Source organism: Aquarana catesbeiana, linkage group LG02 (assembly GCF_042186555.1).
Source record: "Aquarana catesbeiana isolate 2022-GZ linkage group LG02, ASM4218655v1, whole genome shotgun sequence".
Taxonomy (NCBI): Eukaryota; Metazoa; Chordata; class Amphibia; order Anura; family Ranidae; genus Aquarana; species Aquarana catesbeiana.
This window is the reverse complement of record NC_133325.1, coordinates 174,318,492-174,346,041: the sequence shown is the minus strand read 5'-3', so window position 1 is coordinate 174,346,041 and position 27,550 is coordinate 174,318,492. Positions and strand designations below refer to the sequence as shown.

Below are 27,550 nucleotides of genomic sequence, written 5' to 3'. Positions count from 1 at the left end.
TTTTGTTTTGCAACACCAAACTACACTGTAATAGATACTGTGTACACCACCTGTAGTGTATTGGAAACTTTACAACGGCTGCACTGCACTGTATACTGTGTACACCACCAGAAGTGTAGTAGAAACTGTACACAATGTATTAGATACTGTGTACACTGCCTGCACTGTATTAGAAACTGTACAATGGCTGCACTGTATTGTATACCGTGTACACCACCAGAAGTGTAGTAGAAACTGTACACATTGTATTAGATACTGTGTACACTGCCTGAAGTGTATTAAAAACTGTACACACTGTATTACATACTGTGTACACTGCCTGCACTTTATTAGCAACTGTACACCACAGAATGCACTGTAGATATAGGCTAAGGCTACATTGGATGCAGAGTATATATAGAATATATATATTTCCTGGACCTCCCCATGTCAGGCTACTATGGGTCAGCTCCGCCCTCTCTGACCCCTCCAGGACCACCTTTTTTCTAGCCCATAAAGGGCGGCTGTCAGACCAGCCCAATGTTCTTTTTTCATCCTTGCTCTGGATGCCTTTTTAAAAAAAAAAAAATATATACTACAATGTGTGAAGAATGGGTTAACATGGCTCCTGTTCGGGTTAAGCCTCTCTCAGTACAGAAGACCCCCCCAGATGGGCTGTAAATCTCCCAAGGAGGTGGGTTCCCGTGGTGCAGGGACATGTGCTAACAGTTTAAAGAACTGTGTTTTTTCTGGCAGCTAGAAACAGGCAGGTTATGTGGGGCTGTGTTTTGTCAAGCATACCGCTTGTTACCTTGCTTTTCCCTGGTGTCTAGCAGTCTGCTGGGCTCTGCAGTGCGCCCCTCGTGTGTCTCTGAGCGGCACTGAGCCGGGCAGGTGACGTCACGGCGGCTTCCCTTCAGCAGGCTCAGGGTCAGTGGCCCCCCCACGTTCATCTCACAAACAGCAAACTTCCTAGAGTTGGAGGCCGTCCGGCGCGATCTTCTAGCTTTCCGACCACTCTTGAAAGATCAAGTTGTCAAAATATTGTCAGACAACAAGACCACTGTCGTGTACGTGTCCCGTCAGGGGGGCACCAGGAGCCGGGTCCTTCTTCAAGTCGCATGCCAGATATTCCAGTGGGCGGAGAGGAATCTCGTTTCCCTGACGGCTGCCTATCTCCCAGGGCCCGAGAATACCTTAGCAGACCAGTTGAGTCGGAGCTTTGTGGATCCAGGCGAATGGGCCTTGAATCCGAAATTCCTGTGAAGGATCTTTAGAGTCTGGGGGTTGCCTGTAATAGACCTCATGGCATCGGTGAGGAATGCCCAGCTTCCTTGCTTCTTCTCCTGAACATACCATCCACAAGCTTACGGCCAAGATGCTCTGTCCAAACCGTGGGACTTCCCCCTGGTGTATGTGTTCCCTCCGCTTCCTTTAATCCTCAAGACCCTATTGAAGATTTACAGGGAGAGGGTCACAGCCATAGCAGTTCTACCGTTTTGGCCCAGGAAGCCATGGTTCCCACTGGTGTGGAGAATGAAGATGTGTCAACCAATCCCGCTAACACCTTGTCAGGGGCTCCTGCTCCAGAATGGAATATGTCATCCAAACCCCAGGGGGCTGAGGCTAATGGCATGGAAATTGAGAGGAGATCTCTCAAGGATTTAGGCCTCTCAGAGTGAGTGTTGAGCACCTTATTAAAGTCTTGTAAAAAATCTACAAACTCGACCTATCACCGGGTATGGAAGGCTTTCCGATGCATCGCTGCAGAGAGGGGCCGGCAGCCTGAATCTCCTTCAGTCTCGAACATCTTGGAATTTCTTCAGCAGGGTCTGGACAATGGCCTGGCTTATAATTCCCTGAAGGTCCAGATTTCTGCTCTTTCGGCAATGACGAATTCCAGGTGGGTTTTAGATCCTGTCATGATCCGTTTCCTGAAGGCAGCCATTAAAATCAGACCTCCCCTGAAGTCTTACTTTCCCAAATGGGACCTGACTCTGGTCTTAAAAGCCTTGTTGGCTCCTCCTTTTGACCCAACATCATCCTGTTCTTTATTTCATCTAACATTGAGGACAGTGTTCTTGACGGCCATAGCCTCCGCCAGGAGGGTTTCCGAATTATGCGCCTTTTCATCCAAAGAGCCTTTTTGTGTGATTTTTCCCAACAAGATTATTCTCAGATCGGTTCCTAGCTTTCTACCAAAGGTCTCTACTGCCTTTCACATGAATTGGGAAACTATTCTGCCAGCCTTCACCGTGGACCAGTTGCAGGATGATTGGAAGAGGCTAGACTTGGTCTCCTCTATTTCAGCTTACTTGGAGCAGTCTGAGAAGTTTCGCAAGCAAGATCAATTTTTCGTTTTTCCTTTGGGACCTAAAAAGGGCCTCACCTAGGATTGTCTCATCCTGGATGTGAAGACCATCCAGATCGCTTACGAGTCCCTGGGCCTTCCCTCTCCTGCAGAGATCAGAGCGCATTCAACCAGGGGTATGGCAGCATCATGGGCAGCTTATGCAAAGGTGTCACCCAAGGTAGTGTGCAGAGCAGCGAGTTGGAGAGCACCCAACACGTTTATCCAGCATTATAGGCTAAATGTAGCCCTCTTTCCTGCAGAAAAGTTTGGTTCTTCTGTTATTTCTGCGTCTGTCGGCCATTAAATTTGTTTAAGCAGCAGTATACTCTCTGACTTGTTTTGTTCTTTCCCTCCCTTATCGAAGGTTGCTTAGTACATCCCATAGTAGGCTGACATGGGGAGGTCCAGGAATAAGGAAAATTGTTGCTCATACTTACCGTAATTTTCCTTTCCTGGATCCTCCCCATGTCAGCCGGGGATTCCCACCCTATCTTCCGTCGCGAGGAAGGGTATTTGAACATTGGGCTGCTCCAACAGCCGCCCTTTATGGGCTAAAAAAAAGGTGGTTCTGGAGGGGTCAGAGAGGGCAGAGCTGACCCATAGTAGGCTGACATGGGGAGGATCCAGGAAAGTTAAATTATGGTAAGTATGGGCAACAATTTTCCTTAATATATTAGACTGTGTATATATATATATATATATATATATATATATATATATATATATATATCAAATACACTGCCACTAACTGAATAACCTGCCTGCTTAATCTAACTCAAGCTATCTCTCTGTCCACGGCAACAACACTATACATGGCCGCTCTGTAAGCAGCCTTATATAGTGTGGGGCGTGGACTCAGCAGAGCACGCTGTAATTGGCCAAAGCATACAGGTCGGGTTCATGCTTTGGCCAATCATCACATAGCAATGCACTGCGAACTCGCAGTGCAATATGGGGCATTCCGCGGTGCTCAAATTTTACACGAACGTCCCATATGTTTGGTTCATTTTAGAACAAACGAACACCCGATGTTTGAGTCAAACTTACGTTCGACTCGAACCATGGGCTCATCCCTAGCGGTACTTATGGACAAAGATAGGCGGCACTGATATTCTGCACTGATGGGCACTGAGGCCGCACTTATGGGCACTGATAAGACTGCACTGATATGCTGCACTGATGAGACTGAAATTATAGGCATTAATAGGCTGCATTGATAAGCAATGGACACCATCCACTGCCCTGCTGACACTGTCCACTGCTTTACTGACACAGTCTACTGCCAAATATATGTAGAAGGGGTTTCCACTATCTCTGCTAAGTTTGCAATAATTTTTTATGTCTTATATTCAGTGTGATGTGTATTATATGTGACGTTACATATCACAGAGACCGGTATTGTGGTGATATTGAAGTTTATTGAGATTTCCATAGAGGGTTTTGCCATTATTGTGTTATTAATTAGTAAGTTACAAGCAGTTTAACCACTTATCTACCGGGCACTTTGACCCTCTTCCTGTCCAAGCCATTTTTCAGCTTTCAGCGCTGTCACACTTTGAATGACAATTGCACGGTCATACAACACTGTAATCATGTGAAATTTTTATAATTTTCTTCACACAAATAGAGCTTTCTTTTGGTGGTATTTAATCACTGCTGGGATTTTAAGTTTTTTCTTAAAAAAAAAAGGTTTTTCTTAGTTTCTGTCAGTAACTTTTGTAAATAAGTAATTTTTCTCCTTCACTGATGTGCACTGATGAGGCGGCACTGATGGGCACTAATAGGCTGCACTGATGGGCACTGATGAGGTGGCACTTATGGGCACTGATGAGCTGAGACTTATGGGCACTGATTAGGTGGTACTGATGAGGAGGCGCAGGAGTGGCCATTCGGGTGCGCCGTCATATAACGTCCACCCAGAACGAGAGCCGCACCATCCCGCCGTCATTTGATGGTGGGCGAGCATCAAGTGGTTAAATAAGGTGTATCAAGCAGCACTCACAAATTGTGAGTATATCTGTCCTGTGTAGTGTATACAGCTATATACACACACCTTCTTCCTTCCTATATAAAGAGAACTTCCTCTGTGTAGATATACATCATCTGTCCTGTTATTGTATATACCTGTATACAGGACAGATGATGTATATCTGCGGTCAGTGATGATGGAGGAAGGTCTCTATATACAGGAAGGAAGGTGGGTTTATATAGCTAGCTGTATACAAGACAGGTGATGTATACCTGCATACCCTGATCTGTGAGGCTGAGCTATATACCCTGATCTGTAATGCTGAGCTGTATACCCTGATCAGTAATGCTGAGCTATATACCCTGATCTGTGAGGCTGAGCTATATATCCTGATCTGTAATGCTGAGCAATATACCCTGATCTGTAATGCTGAGCTGTATACCCTAGTCTGTGAGGTTGAGCTATATACCTTGATCTGTAATGCATCTGTAATCTGTATACAGGAAGGAAGGTGGGTGTATATAGCTAGCTGTATACAAGACAGGTGATGTATACCTGCATACCCTGATCTGTGAGGCTGAGCTATATACCCTGATCTGTAATGCTGAGCTATATACCCTGATCTGTAATGCTGAGCTGTATACCCTGAGCTATATACTCTGATCTGTGAGGCTGAGCTGTATAACCTGATCTGTAATGCTGAGCTATATACCCTGATTTGTAATGCTGAGCTTTATACCCTGATCTGTGAGGCTGAGCTATATACTCCTGTACTGTGATGCTGGAGCTGTATACTGCTGTTCTGTGATGCAGGGGCTGTATACTCCTGACACTATGGGTAGAAGCAAGTGGAATACAGGGGACGGAGTGGGTGGATTCTATAAGGGGTGGGGCTTATGAAAAGTGGGAGGGACCAAAAAGAAAGGGTGGGGTCTGGCACCCCCCATCCTAAAACTTCACCAGCCGCCACTGATAAGACCTTTGCTGTGTGCTCACCCTTACTTGGCCCTTCCATCTTTTGAGTGTTGTCTGACACACAGTGGCCCCTTATAATATTGGGATTAAACTCTTGGCCAAACTACATGCAAAAAACATGCATTGAACTCTTTCGACTGCAGACTATATATAAATATCTCTCAACATGACAATCCATGCTGTAAGTGTATGGATAGGTTTATAAACTTCCCCAAGCAGAGCCAGTATCCAACACATTGAAGTGATAGCTTTATAGTCAAGTTAAATGTTATATACGAAGACTGCTAAACTTAGCCTGGGCATCAGGGAATTAATGAACCCCAGACATGGAAAAGGTTTAATACCTAATACAAAGTTTTAACTAGCCATTTAAAACTGTAATAAGCAAGTTACAGAACTACTATCATTTGCTTTCTATGGAGCATATTTTACATTTGATTAACATATGGGTGATACTCGAAAAATTAGAATATCGTGCAAAAGTTCATTTATTTCACTAATGCAACTTAAAAGGTGAAACTGATATATGAGATAGACTCATTACATGCAAAGCAAGATAGTTCAAGACGTGATTTGTCATAATTGTGATGATTATGGCTTACAGCTCATGAAAACTCCAAATCTACAATCTCAGAAAATTAGCATATTACATGCAATCAATAAAACAAGGATTGTACATAGAACAATATCGGACCTCTGAAAAGTATAAAAATGCATATGTACTCAGTACTTGGTTTGGGCCCCTTTTGCAGCAATTATTGCCTCAATGCGGCGTGGCATGGAAGCTATCAGCCTGTGGCACTACTGAGGTGTTATGGAAGACCAGGATGCTTCAATAGCGGCCTTCAGCTCTTCTGCAGTGTTCGGCCTCATGTCTCTCATCTTTCTCTTGGCAATGCCCCATAGATTCTCTATGGGGTTCAGGTCAGGTGAGTTTCCTGGCCAATCAAGCACAGTAATCCCACGGTCATTGAACCAGGTTTTGGTGCTTTTGGCAGTGTGGGCAGGTGCCAAGTCCTGCTGGAAAATGAAGTCAGTATCCCCATAGAGCTCGTCTGCGGAAGAAAGCATGAAGTGCTCCAAAATCTCCTGGTAGACGGCTGCGTTGACCCTGGACTAAATGAAGCACAGTGGACCAACACCACCAGAAGACATGGCTCCCCAAATCAACACAGACTGTGGAAACTTCACACTGGACTTCAAGCATCTTGCAGTGTGTGCCTCTCCATTCTTCCTCCATACTCTGGGTCCTTGGTTTCCAAATGAGATGCAAAATTTGCTCTCATCAGAAAAGAGGACTTTGGACCACTGAGCAACAGACCAGGTCTGTTTTTCTTTAGCCCAGGTAAGACGCTTCTGACATTGTTTGTTCAGGAGTGGCTTGACAAGAGGAATACGACATTTGAAGCCCATGTCCAGGATCCGTCCGTGTGTGGTGTCTCTTGATGCACTGACTCCAGCGTCAGTCCACTCCTTGTGAAAGCCCCCAACACTTTTGAATGGCCTTTTCCTGAGAATCCTTTCCAAGCTGCGGTCATCCCTGCTGCTTGCGCACCTTTTTCTTCCACACTTTTCCCTTCCACATAACTTTCTATTAATGTGCTTTGATACAGCACTTTGGGATCCAACTTCTTTTGCAATTACCTTTTGAGGCTTTCCCTCCTTAGGCCCCTTTCACACGGGACGGATCCGTGTTGATCCGCCCCGTGTTTATCCGCTGCTCAGCGGGGATCGCTCCGCTTTCCCCAGCTGAGCAGGCAGATGACAGGGCGGGACCCGCACACTGTGCAGGGACCGCCCTGTCAGATCTCCGCTCTCCCCTATGGGGGATCGGAGGAACGCGGACAGACGGGATTTTCTTCCGTCCGCAGAATCGGACGAGAGCGGAGGCGGACGACATCGGGTGTTAGCGGATGTACATCCGCTGACACCCGCTATCCCATAGGGATGCATGTATGTCCGTATTTCATCCGAAAACGGATGGATGAAATACGGACATACTGTCCGCATGTGTGAAAGGGGCCTTATGGATGATGTCAATGATGGTTTTCTGCACAACTGTCAGGTCAGCATTCTTTCCAATGTTTGTGATTCCTACTGAACCAGACTGAGAGATCATTTAAAGGCTCAGGAACCCTTTGCAGGTGTTATGGCTTAATTAGCTGATTAGAGTGGGACACTTTGAGCCTAGAATATTGCACCTTTTCACAATATTCTAATTTTCTGAGATTGTGGATTTGGGGTTTTCATGAGCTGTAAGCCATAATCATCACAATTATGACAAATCACAGCTTGAACTATCTTGCTTTGCATGTAATGAGTCTATCTCATATATTAGTTTCACCTTTTAAGTTGCATTAGTGAAATAAATGAACTTTTGCACGATATTCAAATTTTTCGAGTATCACCTGTACTGTATAGAAACATTATTGTATATACAGTAAGTATACTATAATTATCTTACCTGTATATGTGTGGTGGATTACTGGGTGGTATGGGACTTACAGGTGAACCATAGACCGGAGACCTGAATGAAAAGAATCATGTTACATAAACAATAAACTGGTATAATATATATATATATATATATATATATATATATATATATATATATATATATATATATATATATATATATATACACACACACACACACACAGTATCTCACAAAAGTGAGTACACCCCTCACATTTTTGTAACTATTTTATTATATCTTTTCAAAGTAGCCACAATTCCACACCTGGCCTTTAAACATAAAGTAAGGGTTTTTGCCTTTTGTCACCTTAAAGTGGTTCTGAAGCCTAAACTTTTTTTACCTTAATGCACTCCCTGCATTAAGGTAAATAAAGTTTAGGTATTAGAGGCATAATTACAACCTTTAGGGCCCCGTTCCAAGAAACCATGAAGGGACCCCCCTGACCCCATCCCGAGGCCCTTTCTCATGTTCTGCAGTGGGCCACCTCCTGGCGTTTTGAGGTCCCCATGTGGTGGTGGAATACTAGGGCCCAGTCGCAAGTGCGGCCTTTGAGACTCTGGTAGTTATGCCACTGACCTTACTATTACTAGAGGGCATTTTGGAGGATGTAAGGGAGCACTCTGGAAGATATAATGGGGCCCTCTGGAGGTACTAAAACAGTATCTCCAGAGTGGTCCCTTAATGCCTCCAGAGTGCCCCCTTACATCCACCTGAGTGCCCCCTTAGGATCAGTGGCAGTAGTAGTGGTGGGGGTATGGGATCAGTGGCAGTAGTTGTGGTGGGAGGGGTATGGGATTGGTGGTGGGGGGGTGGGATCAGTGGTGGTGGTGGGGGGTGGGATCAGTGGCAGTGGTGGGGGTGATGCGATCAGTGGCAGTGGTGGGAGGGATAGGACCAGTGGTTGTGGTGGGTGGAATGGGATAGGTGGTGGAGGTGGGATCAGTGGCAGAGGGATGGTGGTGGGAGATGGGATCAGGGGCAGAGGGATGGTGGTGGGATCAGTGGAAGTGGGGGTGGTGAGGGGGGTGGGATAAGTGGCAGCAGTGGTGGTGAAGGGGGGTGGGATCAGTGGCAGCGGTGGTGGGGAAGGGGGGTAGGATCAGTGGCAGCGGTGGTGGTGGGGTGGGATCAGTGGCAGCGGTGGTGGTGAGGGGGGTAGGATCAATGGCAGCGGTGGTGGTGAGGGGGTGGGATCAGTTGCAGTGGTAGTGGTGAAGTGGGGTGGGATCAGTGGCAGCGATGGTAGTGAAGGGTGGTGGGACCCGTGGCATTGGTGGTGATGGTGAAGGGGGGTGGGATCCATGGCAGCGGTGGTGGTGAGGGGAGTGGGATCAGTGGCAGCAGTGTTGAAGAGGGGGGTGGGATCAGTGGCAGTGATGGTGGTGAGGGGAATATGATCAGTGGCAGCAATAGTGGTAAAGGGTAGTGGGAACTGTGTAGTGGTGAAGAAGGGTGTGATCAGTGGCAGAGGTGGTGGTGAAGGGTGGTGGGACCCGTGGCAGTGGTGGTGAAGGGGGGTGGGATCCGTGGCAGCGGTGGTGGTGAGATCAGTGGTGGTGGTGAAGGGTGGTGGAATCCATGGCAGCGATGGTGGTAAAGAGGAGTAAGATCAGTGGCAGCAGTAGTGGTGAAGGGGGGGTGGGATCCATGGCAGTGGTGGTGAAGGGGGGGTGGGATCCATGGCAGCAGTGGTGAAGGGGGGGTGGGATCCATGGCAGCGGTGGTGGTGAGGGGAGTGGGATCAGTGGCAGCAGTGGTGGGGAAGTAGGTGGGATCCGTGGCAGCGGTGGTGTTGGTGAGGAGGGTGGAATCAGCGGAAGCAGTGGTGGTAAGGGGAGTGAGATCAGTGGCAGCGGTGGTTGTGAAGGGTGGTGGGACCCATGGCAGTGGGGGTGAAATACATGGCAGCAGTGGTGGTGAAGGGGGGTGGGATCCGTGGCAGTGGTGGTGAGGGGGGTAGGATCAGTGGCAGCGGTGAGGGGAGTGGGACCTGTGGCAGTGGTGGTGAAGGGGGGTGGGACTCATGGCAGTGGTGGTAAAGGGGGGGTGGGGATCCCTATCCCCCCATCACCTCTGTCGCAGAGGGGAGAGCTTCTCCCCCATTACTTTATTGGTTGTCAGCTGGTCAGCTAATGCCTCCCTTTCAGTGTCCGCCTCGCTACATGGCTTCTTTCAGGGGAGGATAGGCGGGGCGACCCAGTGAAGTGATAGTGCTCATCGCTCACCCTCCCCTCAGCGACCAGCTCAGCCTCCCCTCAGCAGCAAACGAGCAAACGGGCGGGCCCCTCACAGTGGCACAGCTAGAACGGGCGGACAAGTCAGAACAGGAGAATGGGCGGGGGGAGAATGGGCGGGGGGAAAACGGGCGGGGGGAAACGGGCGGGGGCCCCCCACAGTGAACTCCAGGGCCTGGTCGCAAGTGCGACTGCTGCGACCCTGGTAGTTCTGCCACTGTTAGGTATTAATAACTTCAGTTGATCCAGCACTGTGCCTGTCTGTAGCAGCTCTCCCAAGCTTTGCTGAGGCAACGGGAGCAAATGCCGCTGCTGTTAGTCAAAATCTGTGACATCTACTTTAACAAAAGCAATGGGATACATTTTCCTACATGCTCTGCCTGTGGGCACAAATCTGTTCACCCAAAAATCCCTTTAAGAACCAATATCTGTCCATGTCTGGTTGATAGGTAGCTCTTCCATTGTCAACACCTTAGCTACTTTTTTCTATTGTTGCTTTTCAGTTTTAAGGCTTCACTCTGCTGCTCTCTGCCCTTCACCTCTTGTTCCTATAGGAAGACTAATAGGAAAAGTCCAAAGACCAAGGGAGATTGAAATGAGTCTCCCACCAAATGAGCAGACCCAAAAATTCCAATTGAATCCTCTTTTATAGCTGCCATTACTTGATTTGCATTGCCATTGTTGCCAATGCTTTCCCTTACAAGGGAAAAAAAATAAAGTAATTAACGAATTGTAAAAAATTAAAATGCTTAGAAAACTTGTGATGTTGTGTAGGAATATCTTATTGTAGGACCGCCCAGGCCACAGACTGGAGGAAGGGTGCCGTTTTCATTATTTCTTCATTATGTATTATGCCCTAAGCATATTTTTCACATGTAGCCATGACCCCGTAGGGGTTGCTGAATACTGTGGTTCACCTGTCACCCTGCCCAGCCCGGCATTCATCTCTCAGGCACTCAGAGACATAGAACAGAGGGGATGGACCTTGGATGGGAATGGGAATGGGAAATTATGGGATGCCCAGAAAGTTTCAGTGTAACATGCTTGGCACTACTTTATACACTCCTGTATATACACTCCAGTCTTCTCTCCAGCACAACTCTTGCTTAAAACCTCTTTCCCTTCACTCCTCCAGTACTTCGCTTGCTACAGACCGTTACCCCTCCAGCATTCAAGGGTATACCCTATACCTTCTCAGTCGGTAACCGGTACTATAGAAGGGACGGACTGCACCTAAATGAGGAGGGTGCAGATCTGCTGGGAATGAAGATGGCCAAAAAGTTAGAGGGGTTTTTAAACTAGGCGATGGGGGGAGGGACCAGAGACAGTGATAGCCAGCGCAGAAGATATTCCAGAGGGTAGTATTGGGGGCATTAGTGGTAGGTTAACCAAAGCACAAAAACACAAGGTGAGTATAGTAGCAAGTCCAAGTTGCAATCTTGAAACACCCAATACGAGGACAATATGCGACCGGTCTAAACTATGTGGCATGTTCACCAATGCCAGGAGCCTGGCGGACAAGATGGGTGAACTAGAGATACTGTTGTACAAGGAGGATTTGGATTTTGTGGGAATTTCAGAGACCTGGTTCAACAGCTCTCATGATTGGCTGGCAAACATTCAAGGGTATACCCTATACCGCAAGGACAGAGAGGGTAAAAAAGGGGGAGGGGTATGCCTATATATCAAGAATAATGTACAAGTGAATGTGAGAGATGACATCACTGAGGGGGCTAGGGAGGAGGTGGAATCTTTATGGGTAGAGCTCCAAAGGGATGAAGCTAAGGGGAAAATAATACTGGGAGTATGCTATAGGCCCCCTAACCTGAGGGAGGAAGTGGAGACGGATCTCCTATCACAAATTGGATTAGTTCACAGGAATACCGCCCTCTCCTGTGTGCCAAATGCTGCGCTCACAGACCTACCCCTCACTGATAGCTGCTGCTTAAATTAAAACAATGAAAAAATAATGGTAAATGATTCACTAGTGCCTGCCCTCCCTCCAAGTGAAATCAGATAGCAGCAAGAATGGGAAGTGTTATCATAATGGGGGATTTTAATTATCCAGACATAGACTGGGCGGAGGGAACCGCGCATTCATTTAAGGCTCGCCAGTTCCTTAGTGTCTTGCAGGACAATTTTATGGGTCAGATGGTAGACGCACCAACTAGAAATAAAACATTACTAGATCTACTGATTACCAACAATACAGACCTGATAACAGATGTGGAAATACGGGGCAATTTAGGTAACAGCGATCACAGGTCAATTAGTTTCAGTATAAATCACACAAATAGGAGACATGAAGGGAACACAAAGACACTGAATTTCAAAAGAGCCAACTTCCCTAAACTACAAACCTTGCTAAAAGGCATAAATTGGGATAAAATATTAGGAACAAAGAATACGGAGGAGAGATGGGTTTGCTTTAAGAGCATATTAAATAAGGGCATTAGCCAATGTATCCCATTGGGTAATAAATTTAAAAGAGCGAACAAACATCCTGGATGGCTTAACTCCAATGTAAAAATGCATATAAAAGCAAAGGAGAAGGCCTTCAAAAAATACAAGGTTGAGGGATCATCCACAGCATTCAGAATTTATAAAGAATGCAATAAGAAATGTAAGGGTGCAATTAGGTTGACTAAGATAGAACATGAAAGACACATAGCGGAGGAGAGCAAAAAAAATCCCAAGAAATTCTTTAAGTATGTAAACAGTAAAAAAGGGAGGACAGACCATATTGGCCCCATAAAGAATGAGGAAAGACATCTGGTTACAAAGGATGGGGAGATGGCAAAGGTATTGAATTTATTCTTCTCCTCAGTCTTCACGAGTGAATCGGGGGGCTTCAGTAACCAAAACTGCAGTGTTTATCCTCATGACACAACACAGGAAGCACCTACATGGTTAACAGAGGACGGAATTAAAATTAGACTTGAGAAACTTAACATTAATAAATCACCGGGACCAGATGGCTTGCATCTGAGGGTACTTAGGGAACTCAGTCAGGTGATTGCCAGACCGTTGTTCCTAATTTTTACAGACAGTCTATTGACTGGAATGGTACCAGCTGATTGTAGAAAAGCCAATGTAGCACCAATATTTAAAAAGGGCCCAAAAAACATCCCTGGGAATTACAGACCAGTTAGCCTAACATCAATAGTATGTTAACTCTTGGAGGGGATGATAAGGGATTATATACAAGATTTTAGTAATAAGAATGATATCATTAGCAGTAATCAGCATGGATTCATGAAGAATCGTTCTTGCCAAACCAATCTATTAACCTTCTATGAGGAGGTGAGTTGCCATCTAGATAAAGGAAGGCCCGTAGACGTGGTGTATCTGGATTTTGCAAAAGCATTTGACACAGTTCCCCATAAACGTTTACTGTACAAAATAAGGTGCGTTGGCATGGACCATAGGGTGAGTACATGGATTGAAAACTGGCTACAAGGGCGTGTTCAGAGGGTGGTGATAAATGGGGAGTACTCAGAATGGTCAGGGGTGGGTAGTGGGGTTCCCCAGGGTTCTGTGCTGGGACCAATCCTATTTAATTTGTTCATAAACGACCAGGAGGATGGGATAAACAGTTCAATCTCTGTATTTGCAGACGATACTAAGCTAAGCAGAGCAATAACTTCTCCGCAGGATGTGGAAATCTTGCAAAAAGACCTGAACAAATTAATGGGGTGGGCGACTACATGGCAAATGAGGTTCAATGTAGAAAAATGTAAAATAATGCATTTGGGTGGCAAAAATATGAATGCAATCTATACACTGGGGGGAGAACCTCTGGGGGAATCTAGGATGGAAAAGGACTTGGGGGTCCTAGTGGATGATAGGCTCAGCAATGGCATGCAATGCCAAGCTGCTGCTAATAAAGCAAACAGAATATAGGCATGCATTAAAAGGGGGATCAACTGCAGAGATAAAACGATAATTCTCCCGCTCTACAAGACTCTGGTCCGCCCGCACCTGGAGTATGCTGTCCAGTTCTGGGCACCAGTCCTCAGGAGGGACGTACTGGAAATGGAGCGAGTACAAAGAAGGGCAACAAAGCTAATAAAGGGTCTGGAGGATCTTAGTTATGAGGAAAGGTTGCGAGCACTGAACTTATTCTCTCTGGAGAAGAGACGCTTGAGAGGGGATATGATTTCAATTTACAAATACTGTACTGGTGACCCCACAATAGGGATAAAACTTTTTCGCAGAAGAGAGTTTAATAAGACTCGTGGCCACTCATTACAATTAGAAGAAAAGAGGTTTAACCTTAAACTACATAGAGGGTTCTTTACTGTAAGAGCGGCAAGGATGTGGAATTCCCTTCCACAGGCGGTGGTCTCAGCGGGGAGCATTGATAGCTTCAAGAAACTATTAGATAATCACCTGAATGACCGCAATATACAGGGATATGTAATGTAATACTGACACATAATCACACACATAGGTTGGACTTGATGGACTTGTGTCTTTTTTCAACCTCACCTACTATGTAACTACTATGTAACTATGTAACTATGTAACTTCACTTGCTGCAGACCATTACTCCTCCAGCACTTCACTTGTTGCAGATTCCCAGACCAGCTTGCACCACATGGTTAGGCCTGACACTAATTCAGCCAGACCTCAGTGAATTGCCTTTTGCGGGCAGGGGCCCTGGGCCCCTATGATGTAGAAATAGTTCTAACTAGTGCTAACTATCCTCAACTCAGCTACTGATCCCAGTAAACCCTCTTCAGGCCCTGCCAGCCCTCTTGGCTGCAGCTGCCTCTTTCCACTGCCCCTTTTCCCACGGTCCACTCTTCTGGTTCTGCACTCATCTCAAACGGCAAACTTCCAGTTCTCTCAGGTGTGCCTTCCCAGTCCTCCCGACTGTGCCTCACTCACCAGCCCTCCTGGCTGCGACCAGTTGTCCTCCCTCTCTCCCGATGTCCTCTCCTTGCTCTTGCATGTGCCTCTGTTACCAGGATCTCTTCTCTCCTCCTGGCTGCACCCGAGCCATAGGTGTGCGCAGCCTCTTGCATTAGGGTGTGCACCCCAAAGCTCAAATACATATGCATGTGTATATGTACTGATGGTGTCAGTAGGGCAGTGGACAGTGTCATTATTTTTATTTTATTTTTAAATAAAGGATTTTATTTTGTAACATTTTTTTTGGGGATGAAATATCAGTGGTCTAAACAGGGGGGAATATGCACCACACAAGGCGATTAGGGTGTGCCCAGGCACACCTGGCACACCATGTGCGCACGCCTATGACCCGAGCCCAGGGCCAAGATCACCCCCCCCCCCCCACCCCCACCCCAGACTGGGGAGCTCCCTGTAGGCCCTGACAGCCTCAGCACTCTCTTACTCCATCTCTTCCACCCGACAAACCCTCCCCAGCTGGGCTGACCCTGGGTATTTAAGGGGGCCTGCCCCCTGCCAATCCAAGTTGGGAATTGGTCAAGGCTCCTCAGAATACCTCAGGTAGCTCCACCTCTCCTCTTCTCCTCACTTTCCAGCACCTTCTAGAAAGAAGAGGGAGGTGACAGTAATGCTACCTGTGAGTCACCCAGCCCTGCCCTGAGCCATTCCCAGCCCAGAATGAAAACAAACAGGCCTAGCCACCAGCTAGGCCTGCCTAAATTTTTCTACTCTATAGAAAAATCTAACCTCTAGCACCTACCTAACTAGAGGGTGCTACACATATATAACCCCAGCTTCCCAAAACCCCTCCTCATGCCATAAACAAAGAGAATGAGGAGGTGGAGGAGAAAGAGGTGAAGACGGAAAGGGAGGAGGAGTAGAGGGAGGAAGGAGTGGAGGTGGGAAAAGAGGGACCAGGAGGAGGAAGAAGAAAAAAAAAAAAGAAATATAAAAATAAAAAGTAAAAAATTAAAATAATAAAAAAATGTTAAAAAATAAATGGTAGCTGGAAATCTCTCACTTGCTAAGGTTACAGGAAAACAAAAATGAGTGTTAGGGTTATAAGAAGGCTTAGTGTGAGGGGTTACACAGAGGGTTAGTGTTAGGGTAACATTACAGGGAGCGTTACTGTTAGTGTAAGTTACAGGGAAGGTTAGCATGAGGGTTAGAGTGACAGTGAGGGTTAGTGTAAGGGTTGGGATTACAAGCAGGCATAGTATTAGGTGATTTTTAAGGTTAGGTTTAGGCTGTAGGTAGGGTTAATGTTAAGGTTAGATTACTAGTAAAGAATTGTGTGAGGGAGCTGAGGTCACTACTCTCTGCTGATGTCAGTACATCTCACAGCTGTAGGCTGGAGATTGAGACTGATAGCCTAAACACCCCAACACTACTATAGCAATAAATACCATTTCCTAGGACAGTGCTTCCTTACTGAAAGGGCCTATGAAAAATACACGGTGACTGTCATATTACATTGCATGTGTATTGGTTTGGCTTTTACGTGTGGATATTTATTTTACTATACTCACGGATAACTTGATGAACAGAAAGGATCACCTACTTCCATTGGAGAAGGATTGTGTTTTGACTCACTTTCATCCCTAATAAAAAACAATACATTTTGCAGGTCAGATACAAGATAATATAAACGTATAATTGAACTTTTCTGGCAATATAATAGCCAGGCTGTTAAAAAAAAATTGTAAATAATACTTATTAACTTATTTGCTCATATGTACAAGCTCCTGAAGTATTCCTTATGCATTATGGCAAATGCTCAGTTTGTGCTTGCTTTTACATTGTAACTTTTTTTTTTTTAAATCAAAAAGGTGTTTATTGTACAAAAGCAAGAGGGCACATACAAAACAGAAATGTATACAGACAGACCATAGAAACAGCTTTGACATTTGTACAAATAAAGGGAATACTTATTCAAGCTCAATACCATAGCTGATATAAGTGCATAGTACAACTTCTATCTTGCCTTTTGCATTAGCCTTTTGCCTTTTGCTTTAGCTTCAAAAAGGAGAAAAAACAACAACAACAAAAAAATATAAACCAGTTCAACCTGACAATGCCATTATACCGTTTCTCGTGGTGCATATCCCAACACCCGTAAACCCCTTACCACTAAGGTCACTAGTCTACTGCGTCACTCCCTAATGTGTGTCAACCAGAACATGCATTTCACATTTTTACATTCCTCACCTTTGGACTATCAACATTGTAGCAGCCTGTGAAGGACCAGTTGTGGAGGAGCTACTTCTGGGGCGCCCAGCCAACACTGCCATATTTTCTCGAATTTCTGTGGTGATTTTCTATGGGAATATGTATTTTTTTCCCGAATAAGAATGTCGTTAACCGCCTGGATCCACTGTTTGCTTGTCAGAATCCGGGCAGACAGCCAATATCTCGCTACTAGCTTCCTTGCCAAACAGAGTAATCTAATAAGAGCAATGTATGTATGAGGGGAATACAAGTCCTCATCTCAAGCCTCAAGCAAGCACACCAGTGGATCCATGGGTAACTGAACCTGAAAGATAGAATTGATTATTGCGACCACTTTGTTCCAATATCTCACAAGTCTGGGACACTTCCACAACATGTGCAGGAGGTCCCCTGGATGAACCTGACACTTAGGACATATGGGTGTGTCTCTACTTCCCCAATGGTGTAGTTGTACCGGAGTCCTATACACTCTATGTAGTATAAACAATTGCTACAGTTTTTGTGCCGCCGACACTGACACCAGGGGTCCAGCATTCAATTTTTGTTCCCATTGCTCCCCGTCAATGGGACATTGTAATTTTAGAGGTTGACAACGAGCTACATTTGTACATTTTCTGTAGACACAGAAGTTCATTTTAAAGCTTGTGCAAATATAACAGGACAAGATCAATAATATGTACTGTTTATATATTTATCGTATATGCTTTTACAGTATCAGTTCTCTAGGATGGTTGAACTACTCTGTCATACATATTAAATACAATATAAGAAAGCATGTATGGGGTCATAACCTAAGGGCTTGTTCACACTTGACTTGACTAAATTTCTATGGCTAGAAATATGCTCGTAGCCCACCCGATGAGCTTTTACCACCGCCAGGTGGTTGTGAGGCGGTGCGGCGGCATGTAGGCATGGCGTGGTCAGTGGAAGGAGGCTAAATGCAGTCGCTAGACGCTATATGGAAGCCTGGGGATCAAAGAGCACCTAGCCAACACGTCTGCTCTCCATGACATGCCCCCTAGGGCACTCTGTTTTAATGGGGGGTGGGTCTCTAAGGAGAGGGGAACATTTGCTGTGCGCTGTTAAAGTGTTCAGGTTTAGCTTGAGGAAAAGGTGGTAACCCTAGTTGGCAGACGTGATGCGACCTACCTGTCAACTGGCCGTGGGTAGATCGTGGCAGAACCCCTGGGGAACTTTCGTTGTGCATGGGGCTCACAGCAGAGCACATTATACTAGCAGTGGTTTCCTTCATATGTAGAACAATGCACGCTGGCCCCTCCTCCTCTTAGTCCATACCAGGTGAAGTCACATACAAGCACCTGGGGTGGAAGGGAGGAGAGAAGGAGCCGGCAGGGAACAGTGCACCACAGCTAGCACTATCACAGCTGCTTCCCTGCCTAGCTCGTCATGTGTCGGCAAAGGGGATGTGATCTACCCATCAGCTGCCTGCGACTGACAGGTAGATTGTGGTGGAACCCCTAGGGACCTCTCATGGAACCCCAGTTGAGAAACTCTAGTCTGAACTGTGAAAAGAGCAGCAGCACACTCATCTCTCTGTCTCTCTGCTCTCTTCTTCTATTGTCATGTTCCTTGTTCGCACATGGACACTGAAGCACAATCAGTTGCACCTACAGTGTTGCTTTCTGAGTTCAGGGGATTCCAGGAGGATGATACCAGATCAAATTCAGACACACACAAGACATTCATTTGTGTCTTTTACACTTATAATAGATATAAAATATGTAAAAGATGTAAGATTGGTATATGCTTTTGCATAATTCTTCATGTGACAGTGCTGACCAATTAGAATTTGCGTGGTCTGTGCTGGCAGCGCCAGAGACAGAGAGGAGAAAAAGCAGCGGGGATTTCAAATCCATCCTGAAATCATTGGAGTGGCTTGCAGGAGCCTTTACAGCTCAGAATTGTGAGAGGTAAGTAAAGTGGGGACTGACTAGCTGTATCATTAGGTGAAAATACGTAAAGGAAAAAAAGCCAAAAAAAATGAATGCAGCCACCTCATATAATAATTTATAAGCTGCAATATATTACATCTTTGTTTTGGGTTTAATACCACTTTGATTTGCTTGTATTTTCCTTTAAAACTTTATGCCCATCTAAGACTACCCTGTCCATAAGATGCCAATGCTGCTATGTAATTTCACTGCAGAACGAGCTGCATTGTCTCCCTATTATAGGATATGTACAAAAACATATTTTGGCAGGATCAATAAGTAATACAACTATGTTGCAGAGGGTACTCTGGGGATAAAAAAGCTTTTGTGTTAATACTACCGACAGATTGCATAATATATGTGAGTTTTTATTTTGTCCATAGTTACACTTTAAGAAAACCTGTTCTCTCCTGCCAGCTTCTCTACTTTATAAAACCCAGCTCACGGTCCTGGAATTTTGTTAAAGGTTGGGGAGGCTGAGTGTTAGCTCCTGCCAAAACGTCCTTCTCCTGCAAGATGAAACAATACTCATAGAATGCAGTGTGACTACACACTGCCAACTTTTGATTAACAAGCAATGGGAAATCAAAACAATTATTATTTATGGGCTCTTAGTGCAGGAGAATGTGGCATGTGTATTATACAATACTAAGAACAAAGTCCCTGCATTTTGGTCTATATATCACACTGTAACACTGGCTGTGTATTAAGCTGGACATTTTCAAATATTGGCTTTGTGATGTGCTGCTTATATCTGAGCAGAAATTATATATTATTACACTACTTATTCAGGAATATGTACTAGGTGTTTTGCTGTGTGTTCTGCAACATGGACTCTTTTTCCATTGGGTATAATTAAAAGCTATGTAATACGCGTTCAGGAGGTCAGGGAAAAGGTCAGTGTGCTAAACTGCTTTTTTTACTGTTAAAGTTGTATTTCCTGGAGAGTAAAACAAGATTGGATTTTTTGCTTCATTTTAATTCCATATTGTCAACAAGGTATTCATTTTACAGTATATGTGGTTCTTTATAATTAAAATGTAATAAAAATAGTAGATGAAAGAAACTTACCCGGGTACTGTTAATGTAATAACAGCTCTCTTGTACCCGTTACCGCTGATAGAGACTTCTGGGGGAGGAAAATTAAAAATAGAAAGATTGGTGTGAGATTTGCAAAGTATAGTACAAAAGGTTAAAGTGATTGTAAAGTCTCATTTAAAAAATAAATAAAAATAACAAACATGTTATACAGCCTGGATCCTCCTCTTCTCGGGTCCATCTTTGCTGCTCCTGGCCCCTCCCTCCTATCGAGTGCCCCCACAGTTAGCAGTTCCTATGGGGGCACCTGAGCTGAGTCACAGCTCCTTGTGTCCATTCAGACATGGAGCCTGACCCTGCCTGCCTCCTCTCTCCCCTGATTGACTGACTGACTTTGATTGACAGCCGCAGGAGCAAATGGCACCACTGCTGTGTCTCAGCTAGGGATGAGCTTCGTGTTCGAGTCGAACGCATGTTCGACTCGAATATCGTGTGTTCGGTCGTTCGCCAAATTACGAACGATATGGGACGTTCGCGCCAAATTCGAGTGGCGCGTCACAGGCCCATTATTCACTGCGGCATCACAGTGCATTGCTGGCTGATGATTGGCCAAGCATGCCCTATGACCCTGGCCAATCACAGCACTGTGTGTACAGAGAGCCGTAATTGACCAAAGCCAAAGTAGGTTTTGGCCAATTATGGCTCAGGGGGTTTAGTACACGCCCCACACTATATAAGGCCGCCTGCACGTCGGCCCTGTGTAGTGTGTCTCGGCTTGAGAGAGAGATAGACAGAGAGAGAGACAGTGTCATTTGATTTAAGTTAGATAGAGTAGGCAGGTCGAGTAAGTTAGCTGCACTTACAGTGTATTGTGTATATATATATGCATCCCAGGTGTTGTATATATATATATATATATATATATATATATATATATATACTGTATTCAGTTTAGCTAGATCCTGTTCTTCTCTTCCTAAGATACTGACAGGCAGGCAGGTGTTTTTACAGTATTTCCAGTTACTGTACTGTGTACCCTGCACAGTTGCACCTACAGTATAGCTACCTGCAGCCAGGTGCGTGTGTAGGCTCTTTTAAGTATTTCCAGATACTGTACTGTGTACCCTGCACAGTTGCACCTACAGTATAGCTACCTGAAGCCAGGTTCTTGTGTAGGCTCTTTGAAGTATTTCCAGTTGCTGTATTGTGTACCCTGCACAGTTGCACCTACAATATAGCTACCTGCAGCCAGGTGCTTGTGTAGGCTCTTTGAAGTATTTCCAGTTACTGTACTGTGTACCCTGCACAGTTGCACCTACAGTATAGCTACCTGCAGCCAGGTGCTTGTGTAGGCTCTTTGAAGTATTTCCAGTTACTGTACTGTGTACCCTGCACAGTTGCACCTACAGTAAAGCTACCTGCAGCCAGGTGCTTGTGTAGGCTCTTTGAAGTATTTCCAGTTACTGCACTGTGTACCCTGCACAGTTGCACCTACAGTATAGCTACCTGCAGCCAGGTGCTTGTGTAGGCTCTTTGAAGTATTTCCAGTTACTGCAATGTGTACCCTGCACAGTTGCACCTACAGTATAGCTACCTGCAGCCAGGTGCTTGTGTAGGCTCTTTGAAGTATTTCCAGTTACTGTACTGTGTACCCTGCACAGTTGCACCTACAGTATAGCTACTTGCAGCCAGGTGCTTGTGTAGGCTCTTTGAAGTATTTCCAGTTACTGTACTGTGTACCCTGCACAGTTGCACCTACAGTATAGCTACCTGCAGCCAGGTGCTTGTGTAGGCTCTTTGAAGTATTTCCAGTTATTGTACTGTGTACCCTGCACAGTTGCACCTACAGTATAGCTACCTGCAGCCAGGTGCTTGTGTAGGCTCTTTGAAGTATTTCCAGTTACTGTACTGTGTACCCTGCACAGTTGCACCTACAGTATAGCTACCTGAAGCCAGGTGCTTGTGTAGGCTCTTGACGTATTTCCAGTTACTGTACTGTGTACCCTGCACAGTTGCACCTACAGTATAGCTACCTGAAGCCAGGTGCTTGTGTAAGCTCTTTGAAGTATTTCCAGTTACTGTACTGTGTACCCTGCACAGTTGCACCTACAGTATACCTACCTGCAGCCAGGTGCTTGTGTAGGCTCTTTGAAGTATTTCCAGTTACTGTGCTGTGTACCCTGCACAGTTGCACCTACAGTATAGCTACCTGCAGCCAGGTGCTTGTGTAGGCTCTTTGAAGTATTTCCAGTTACTGTATTGTATACCCTGCACAGTTGCACCTACAGTATAGCTACCTGCAGCCAGGTGCTTGTGTAGGCTCTTTGAAGTATTTCCAGTTACTGTACTTTGTACCCTGCACAGTTGCACCTACAGTATAGCTACCTGAAGCCAGGTGCTTGTGTAGGCTCTTGACGTATTTCCAGTTGCTGTACTGTGTACCCTGCACAGTCGCACCTACAGTATAGCTACCTGAAGCCAAGTGCTTGTGTAGGCTCTTTGAAGTATTTCCAGTTACTGTACTGTGTACCCTGCACAGTTGCACCTACAGTATAGCTACCTGAAGACAAGTGCAGGTGTTCTCATACTAATAATACTACAGGCAGGCAGTTGATTCTGCTAGCTGCAGTATAATCGGTATATATATACATCCCAGTTTTGTGCAGCTTCATCTCACTGCAGGCCAATAATATGTCTGGAAGGCCGACAAGGAGAGGCAGACAGTCACAAGCCAATAAAAGAGGGCAAGCAGGCTCTGTGTCTAGAGGCAACAGTGCTGGTCATGGACACGGTGCATCCTCATCAGCACGTGGCCGTGGGACACGCTTGGCCTTTTTTTCGGCAGCTGGCCGTGTTGAGCCGCAACATGCGGAAGACTTGGTCGAGTGGATGACCAAGCCGTCCTCATCCTCCCTCACCCAGGCTCAGGGTACTTTGTCTGGCAAAGCAGCTGCCAACGCGGCCTCTTCCCTCGGCTCAATGGCATCAGTGACTCCTTCCCGAGCCCCACCATGTCCTCCTGAGGAGTCCCTCGAACTGTTTGACCACAGTGTTGGGTACATGCTCCAGGAGGATGCCCAGCGTTTTGAAGGCTCCGATGATGGTACTCAGCTAGAGGAAGGCAATAACGTGAGCCCAGACAGAGGGGGTGCCCAAGAAGGACAGCAATCTGGAAGTCATATTCCCCCTGCTGCAGCATACTGCCAGGTTTGCTCCAGTGATGAGGAGGGAGGGGATGATGAGGTCACTGACTCCACGTGGGTGCCTGATAGGAGAGAGGAGGAGGAGGCACATCACCAACGAGGCAGGATGCCCTCCAGGGGCCAGCCTAAGGACAGCACACTGACTGCATCACACCGCAGAGCTCCGCATGTGCAGGGTGCTGCTGTCTCGTGCGTTATTCCAAAAGTTCTTTGGTGTGGGCCTTTTTTGAGACGAGTGCATCAGATCGCACCGCTGGTATTTGCAACATATGTCTCAAGCGTATCTCGTGTGGCCAAAACATCTCCTGCTTGGGCACCACATGCTTGACCAGACGTATGTTGACCTGCCATGCAGTTCGTTGGCAAGCGTACCTAAAAGACCCACACCAAAGAACAAAGAGGACCTCCCCTTGCTCCTCATCAGCTGGGATCTCCAACCCCACTATACCTTCAGTCCTCTCTGAGACCTGCACTGAGAGGAATGAAGGTGTAGAATTAGGTGTGTCACAGACAAGTACTTGCGGGCAATCTGCTATTGGTACACTGACGTCAGATTGTACCGAGAAAATTTCCCTGCCCCAGCTGCTGCACCGCAGAAAGAGGTTCGCTCCCAGCCATCCACATGCCCAGCGGTTGAATGCTACCTTGGAAAAATTGCTAGCACTTCAACTGCTACCTTTTCAGTTGGTAGACTCTGCCCCCTTCCGTGAGTTTGTGGAATGTGCGGTTCCTAAGTGGAAGGGTTCCCAAACGCCACTTTTTCTAAAAATAAATAAAATTAAAAATAGAAAGATTGGTGTGAGATTTGCAAAGTATAGTACAAAAGGTTAAAGTGATTGTAGTCTCATTTAAAAAATAAATAAAAATAACAAACATGTTATACAGCCTGGATCCTCCTCTTCCCGGGTCCATCTTTGCTGCTCCTGGCCCCTCCCTCCTAGCGAGTGCCCCCACAGTCAGCAGTTTCTATGGGGGCACCTGAGCCGAGTCACAGCTCCTTGTGTCCATTCAGACATGGAGCCTGACCCTGCCTGCCTCCTCTCTCCCCTGATTGACTGACTGACTTTGATTGACAGCCGCAGGAGCAAATGGCACCGCTGCTGTGTCTCAGCTAGGGATGAGCTTCGTGTTCGAGTCGAACGCATGTTCAACTCGAACATCGTGTGTTCGGTCGTTCGCCGAATTACGAACGATATGGGACATTCGCGCCAAATTCGAGTGGCGCGTCACAGGCCCATTATTCACTGCGCCATCGCAGTGCATTGCTGGCTGATAATTGGCCAAGCATGCCCTATGACCCTGGCCAATCACAGCACTGTGTGTACAGAGAGCCGTAATTGGCCAAAGCCAAAGTAGGCTTTGGCTAATTATGGCTCAGGGGGTTTAGTACACGCCCCACACTATATAAGGCCGCCTGCACGTCGGCCCTGTGTAGTGTGTCTCGGCTTGAGAGAGAGATAGAGAGAGAGACAGTGTCATTTGATTTAAGTTAGATAGAGTAGGCAGGTCGAGTCAGTTAGCTGCACTTACAGTGTATTGTGTATATATATATGCATCCCAGGTGTTGTATATATATATATATATATATATATATATATATATATATATATATATACTGTATTCAGTTTAGCTAGATCCTGTTCTTCTCTTCCTAATATACTGACAGGCAGGCAGGTGTTTTTACAGTATTTCCAGTTACTGTACTGTGTACCCTGCACAGTTGCACCTACAGTATAGCTACCTGAAGCCAGGTTCTTGTGTAGGCTCTTTGAAGTATTTCCAGTTACTGTATTGTGTACCCTGCACAGTTGCACCTACAATATAGCTACCTGCAGCCAGGTGCTTGTGTAGGCTCTTTGAAGTATTTCCAGTTACTGTACTGTGTACCCTGCACAGTTGCACCTACAATATAGCTACCTGCAGCCAGGTGCTTGTGTAGGCTCTTTGAAGTATTTCCAGTTACTGTACTGTGTACCCTGCACAGTTGCACCTACAGTAAAGCTACCTGCAGCCAGGTGCTTGTGTAGGCTCTTTGAAGTATTTCCAGTTACTGTGCTGAGTACCCTGCACAGCTGCACCTACAGTATAGCTACCTGCAGCCAGGTGCTTGTGTAGGCTCTTTGAAGTATTTCCAGTTACTGTAATGTGTACCCTGCACAGTTGCACCTACAGTATAGCTACCTGCAGCCAGGTGCTTGTGTAGGCTCTTTGAAGTATTTACAGTTACTGTACTGTGTACCCTGCACAGTTGCACCTACAGTATAGCTACTTGCAGCCAGGTGCTTGTGTAGGCTCTTTGAAGTATTTCCAGTTACTGTACTGTGTACCATGCACAGTTGCACCTACAGTATAGCTACCTGCAGCCAGGTGCTTGTGTAGGCTCTTTGAAGTATTTCCAGTTATTGTACTGTGTACCCTGCACAGTTGCACCTACAGTATAGCTACCTGCAGCCAGGTGCTTGTGTAGGCTCTTTGAAGTATTTCCAGTTACTGTACTGTGTACCCTGCACAGTTGCACCTACAGTATAGCTACCTGAAGCCAGGTGCTTGTGTAGGCTCTTGACGTATTTCCAGTTACTGTACTGTGTACCCTGCACAGTTGCACCTACAGTATAGCTACCTGAAGCCAGGTGCTTGTGTAGGCTCTTTGAAGTATTTCCAGTTACTGTACTGTGTACCCTGCACAGTTGCACCTACAGTATAGCTACCTGTAGCCAGGTGCTTGTGTAGGCTCTTTGAAGTATTTCCAGTTACTGTACTGTGTACCCTGCACAGTTGCACCTACAGTATAGCTACCTGCAGCCAGGTGCTTGTGTAGGCTCTTTGAAATATTTCCAGTTACTGTACTTTGTACCCTGCACAGTTGCACCTACAGTATAGCTACCTGAAGCCAGGTGCTTGTGTAGGCTCTTGACGTATTTCCAGTTGCTGTACTGTGTACCCTGCACAGTCGCACCTACAGTATAGCTACCTGAAGCCAAGTGCTTGTGTAGGCTCTTTGAAGTATTTCCAGTTACTGTACTGTGTACCCTGCACAGTTGCACCTACAGTATAGCTATCTGAAGACAAGTGCAGGTGTTCTCATACTAATAATACTACAGGCAGGCAGTTGATTCTGCTAGCTGCAGTATAATCAGTATATATATATATCCCAGTTTTGTGCAGCTTCATCTCACTGCAGGCCAATAATATGTCTGGAAGGCCAACAAGGAGAGGCAGACAGTCACAAGCCAATAAAAGAGGGCAAGCAGGCTCTGTGTCTAGAGGCAACAGTGCTGGTCATGGACACGGTGCATCCTCATCAGCACGTGGCCGTGGGACACGCTTGGCCTTTTTTTCGGCAGCTGGCCGTGTTGAGCCGCAACATGCGGAAGACTTGGTTGAGTGGATGACCAAGCCGTCCTCATCCTCCTCATCCTCTCTCACCCAGGCTCAGGGTACTTTGTCTGGCAAAGCAGCTGCCAACACGGCCTCTTCCCTCGGCTCAATGGCATCAGTGACTCCTTCCCGAGCCCCACCATGTCCTCCTGAGGAGTCCCTCGAACTGTTTGACCACAGTGTTGGGTACATGCTCCAGGAGGATGCCCAGCGTTTTGAAGGCTCCGATGATGGTACTCAGCTAGAGGAAGGCAATAACGTGAGCCCAGACAGAGGGGGTGCCCAAGAAGGACAGCAATCTGAAAGTCATGTTCCCCCTGCTGCAGCATACTGCCAGGTTTGCTCCAGTGATGAGGAGGGAGGAATGAAGGTGTAGAATTAGGTGTGTCACAGCCAAGTACTTGCGGGCAATCTGCTATCGGTACACTGACGTCAGATTGTACCAAGCAAATTTCCCTGCCCCAGCTGCTGCACCGCAGAAAGAGGTTCGCTCCCAGCCATCCACATGCTCAGCGGTTGAATGCTACCTTGGAAAAATTGCTAGCACTTCAACTGCTACCTTTTCAGTTGGTAGACTCTGCCCCCTTCCGTGAGTTTGTGGAATGTGCGGTTCCTAAGTGGAAGGGTTCCCAAACGCCACTTTTTCTCTCGGAAGGTGATTCCAGCTCTCTACCGGCATGTGGAAGGCAATGTCTTGGCCTCGCTGGACAGGGCGGTCAGTGGTAAGGTGCATATTACCACTGACTCATGGTCCAGCAGGCATGGACAGGGACATTACCTAAGTTTCACGGCGCATTGGGTGACTCTGCTGGCAGCTGGGAAGGATGCAGGACAAGGTGCAGTAGTGTTG

At 46.3% G+C, this 27,550-nt stretch overlaps 1 protein-coding gene across 4 annotated transcripts in view; it reads right to left on the bottom strand.

The window, feature by feature from the left end:
- Window positions 1–27,550, bottom strand: part of STAT6 (signal transducer and activator of transcription 6) — a 335,779-nt gene that overhangs the window by 37,062 nt on the left and 271,167 nt on the right. For all 4 annotated transcript variants that reach the window (XM_073613829.1, XM_073613831.1, XM_073613828.1 and 1 more), the window contains 3 exons: window positions 20,153–20,210; window positions 16,430–16,501; window positions 7,741–7,803 (listed from right to left, as the gene is read on the bottom strand). In XM_073613829.1, coding sequence (XP_073469930.1) covers window positions 7,741–7,803; window positions 16,430–16,501; window positions 20,153–20,210 — 193 coding nt within the window. The remainder of the gene's footprint in view (window positions 1–7,740; window positions 7,804–16,429; window positions 16,502–20,152; window positions 20,211–27,550) is intronic.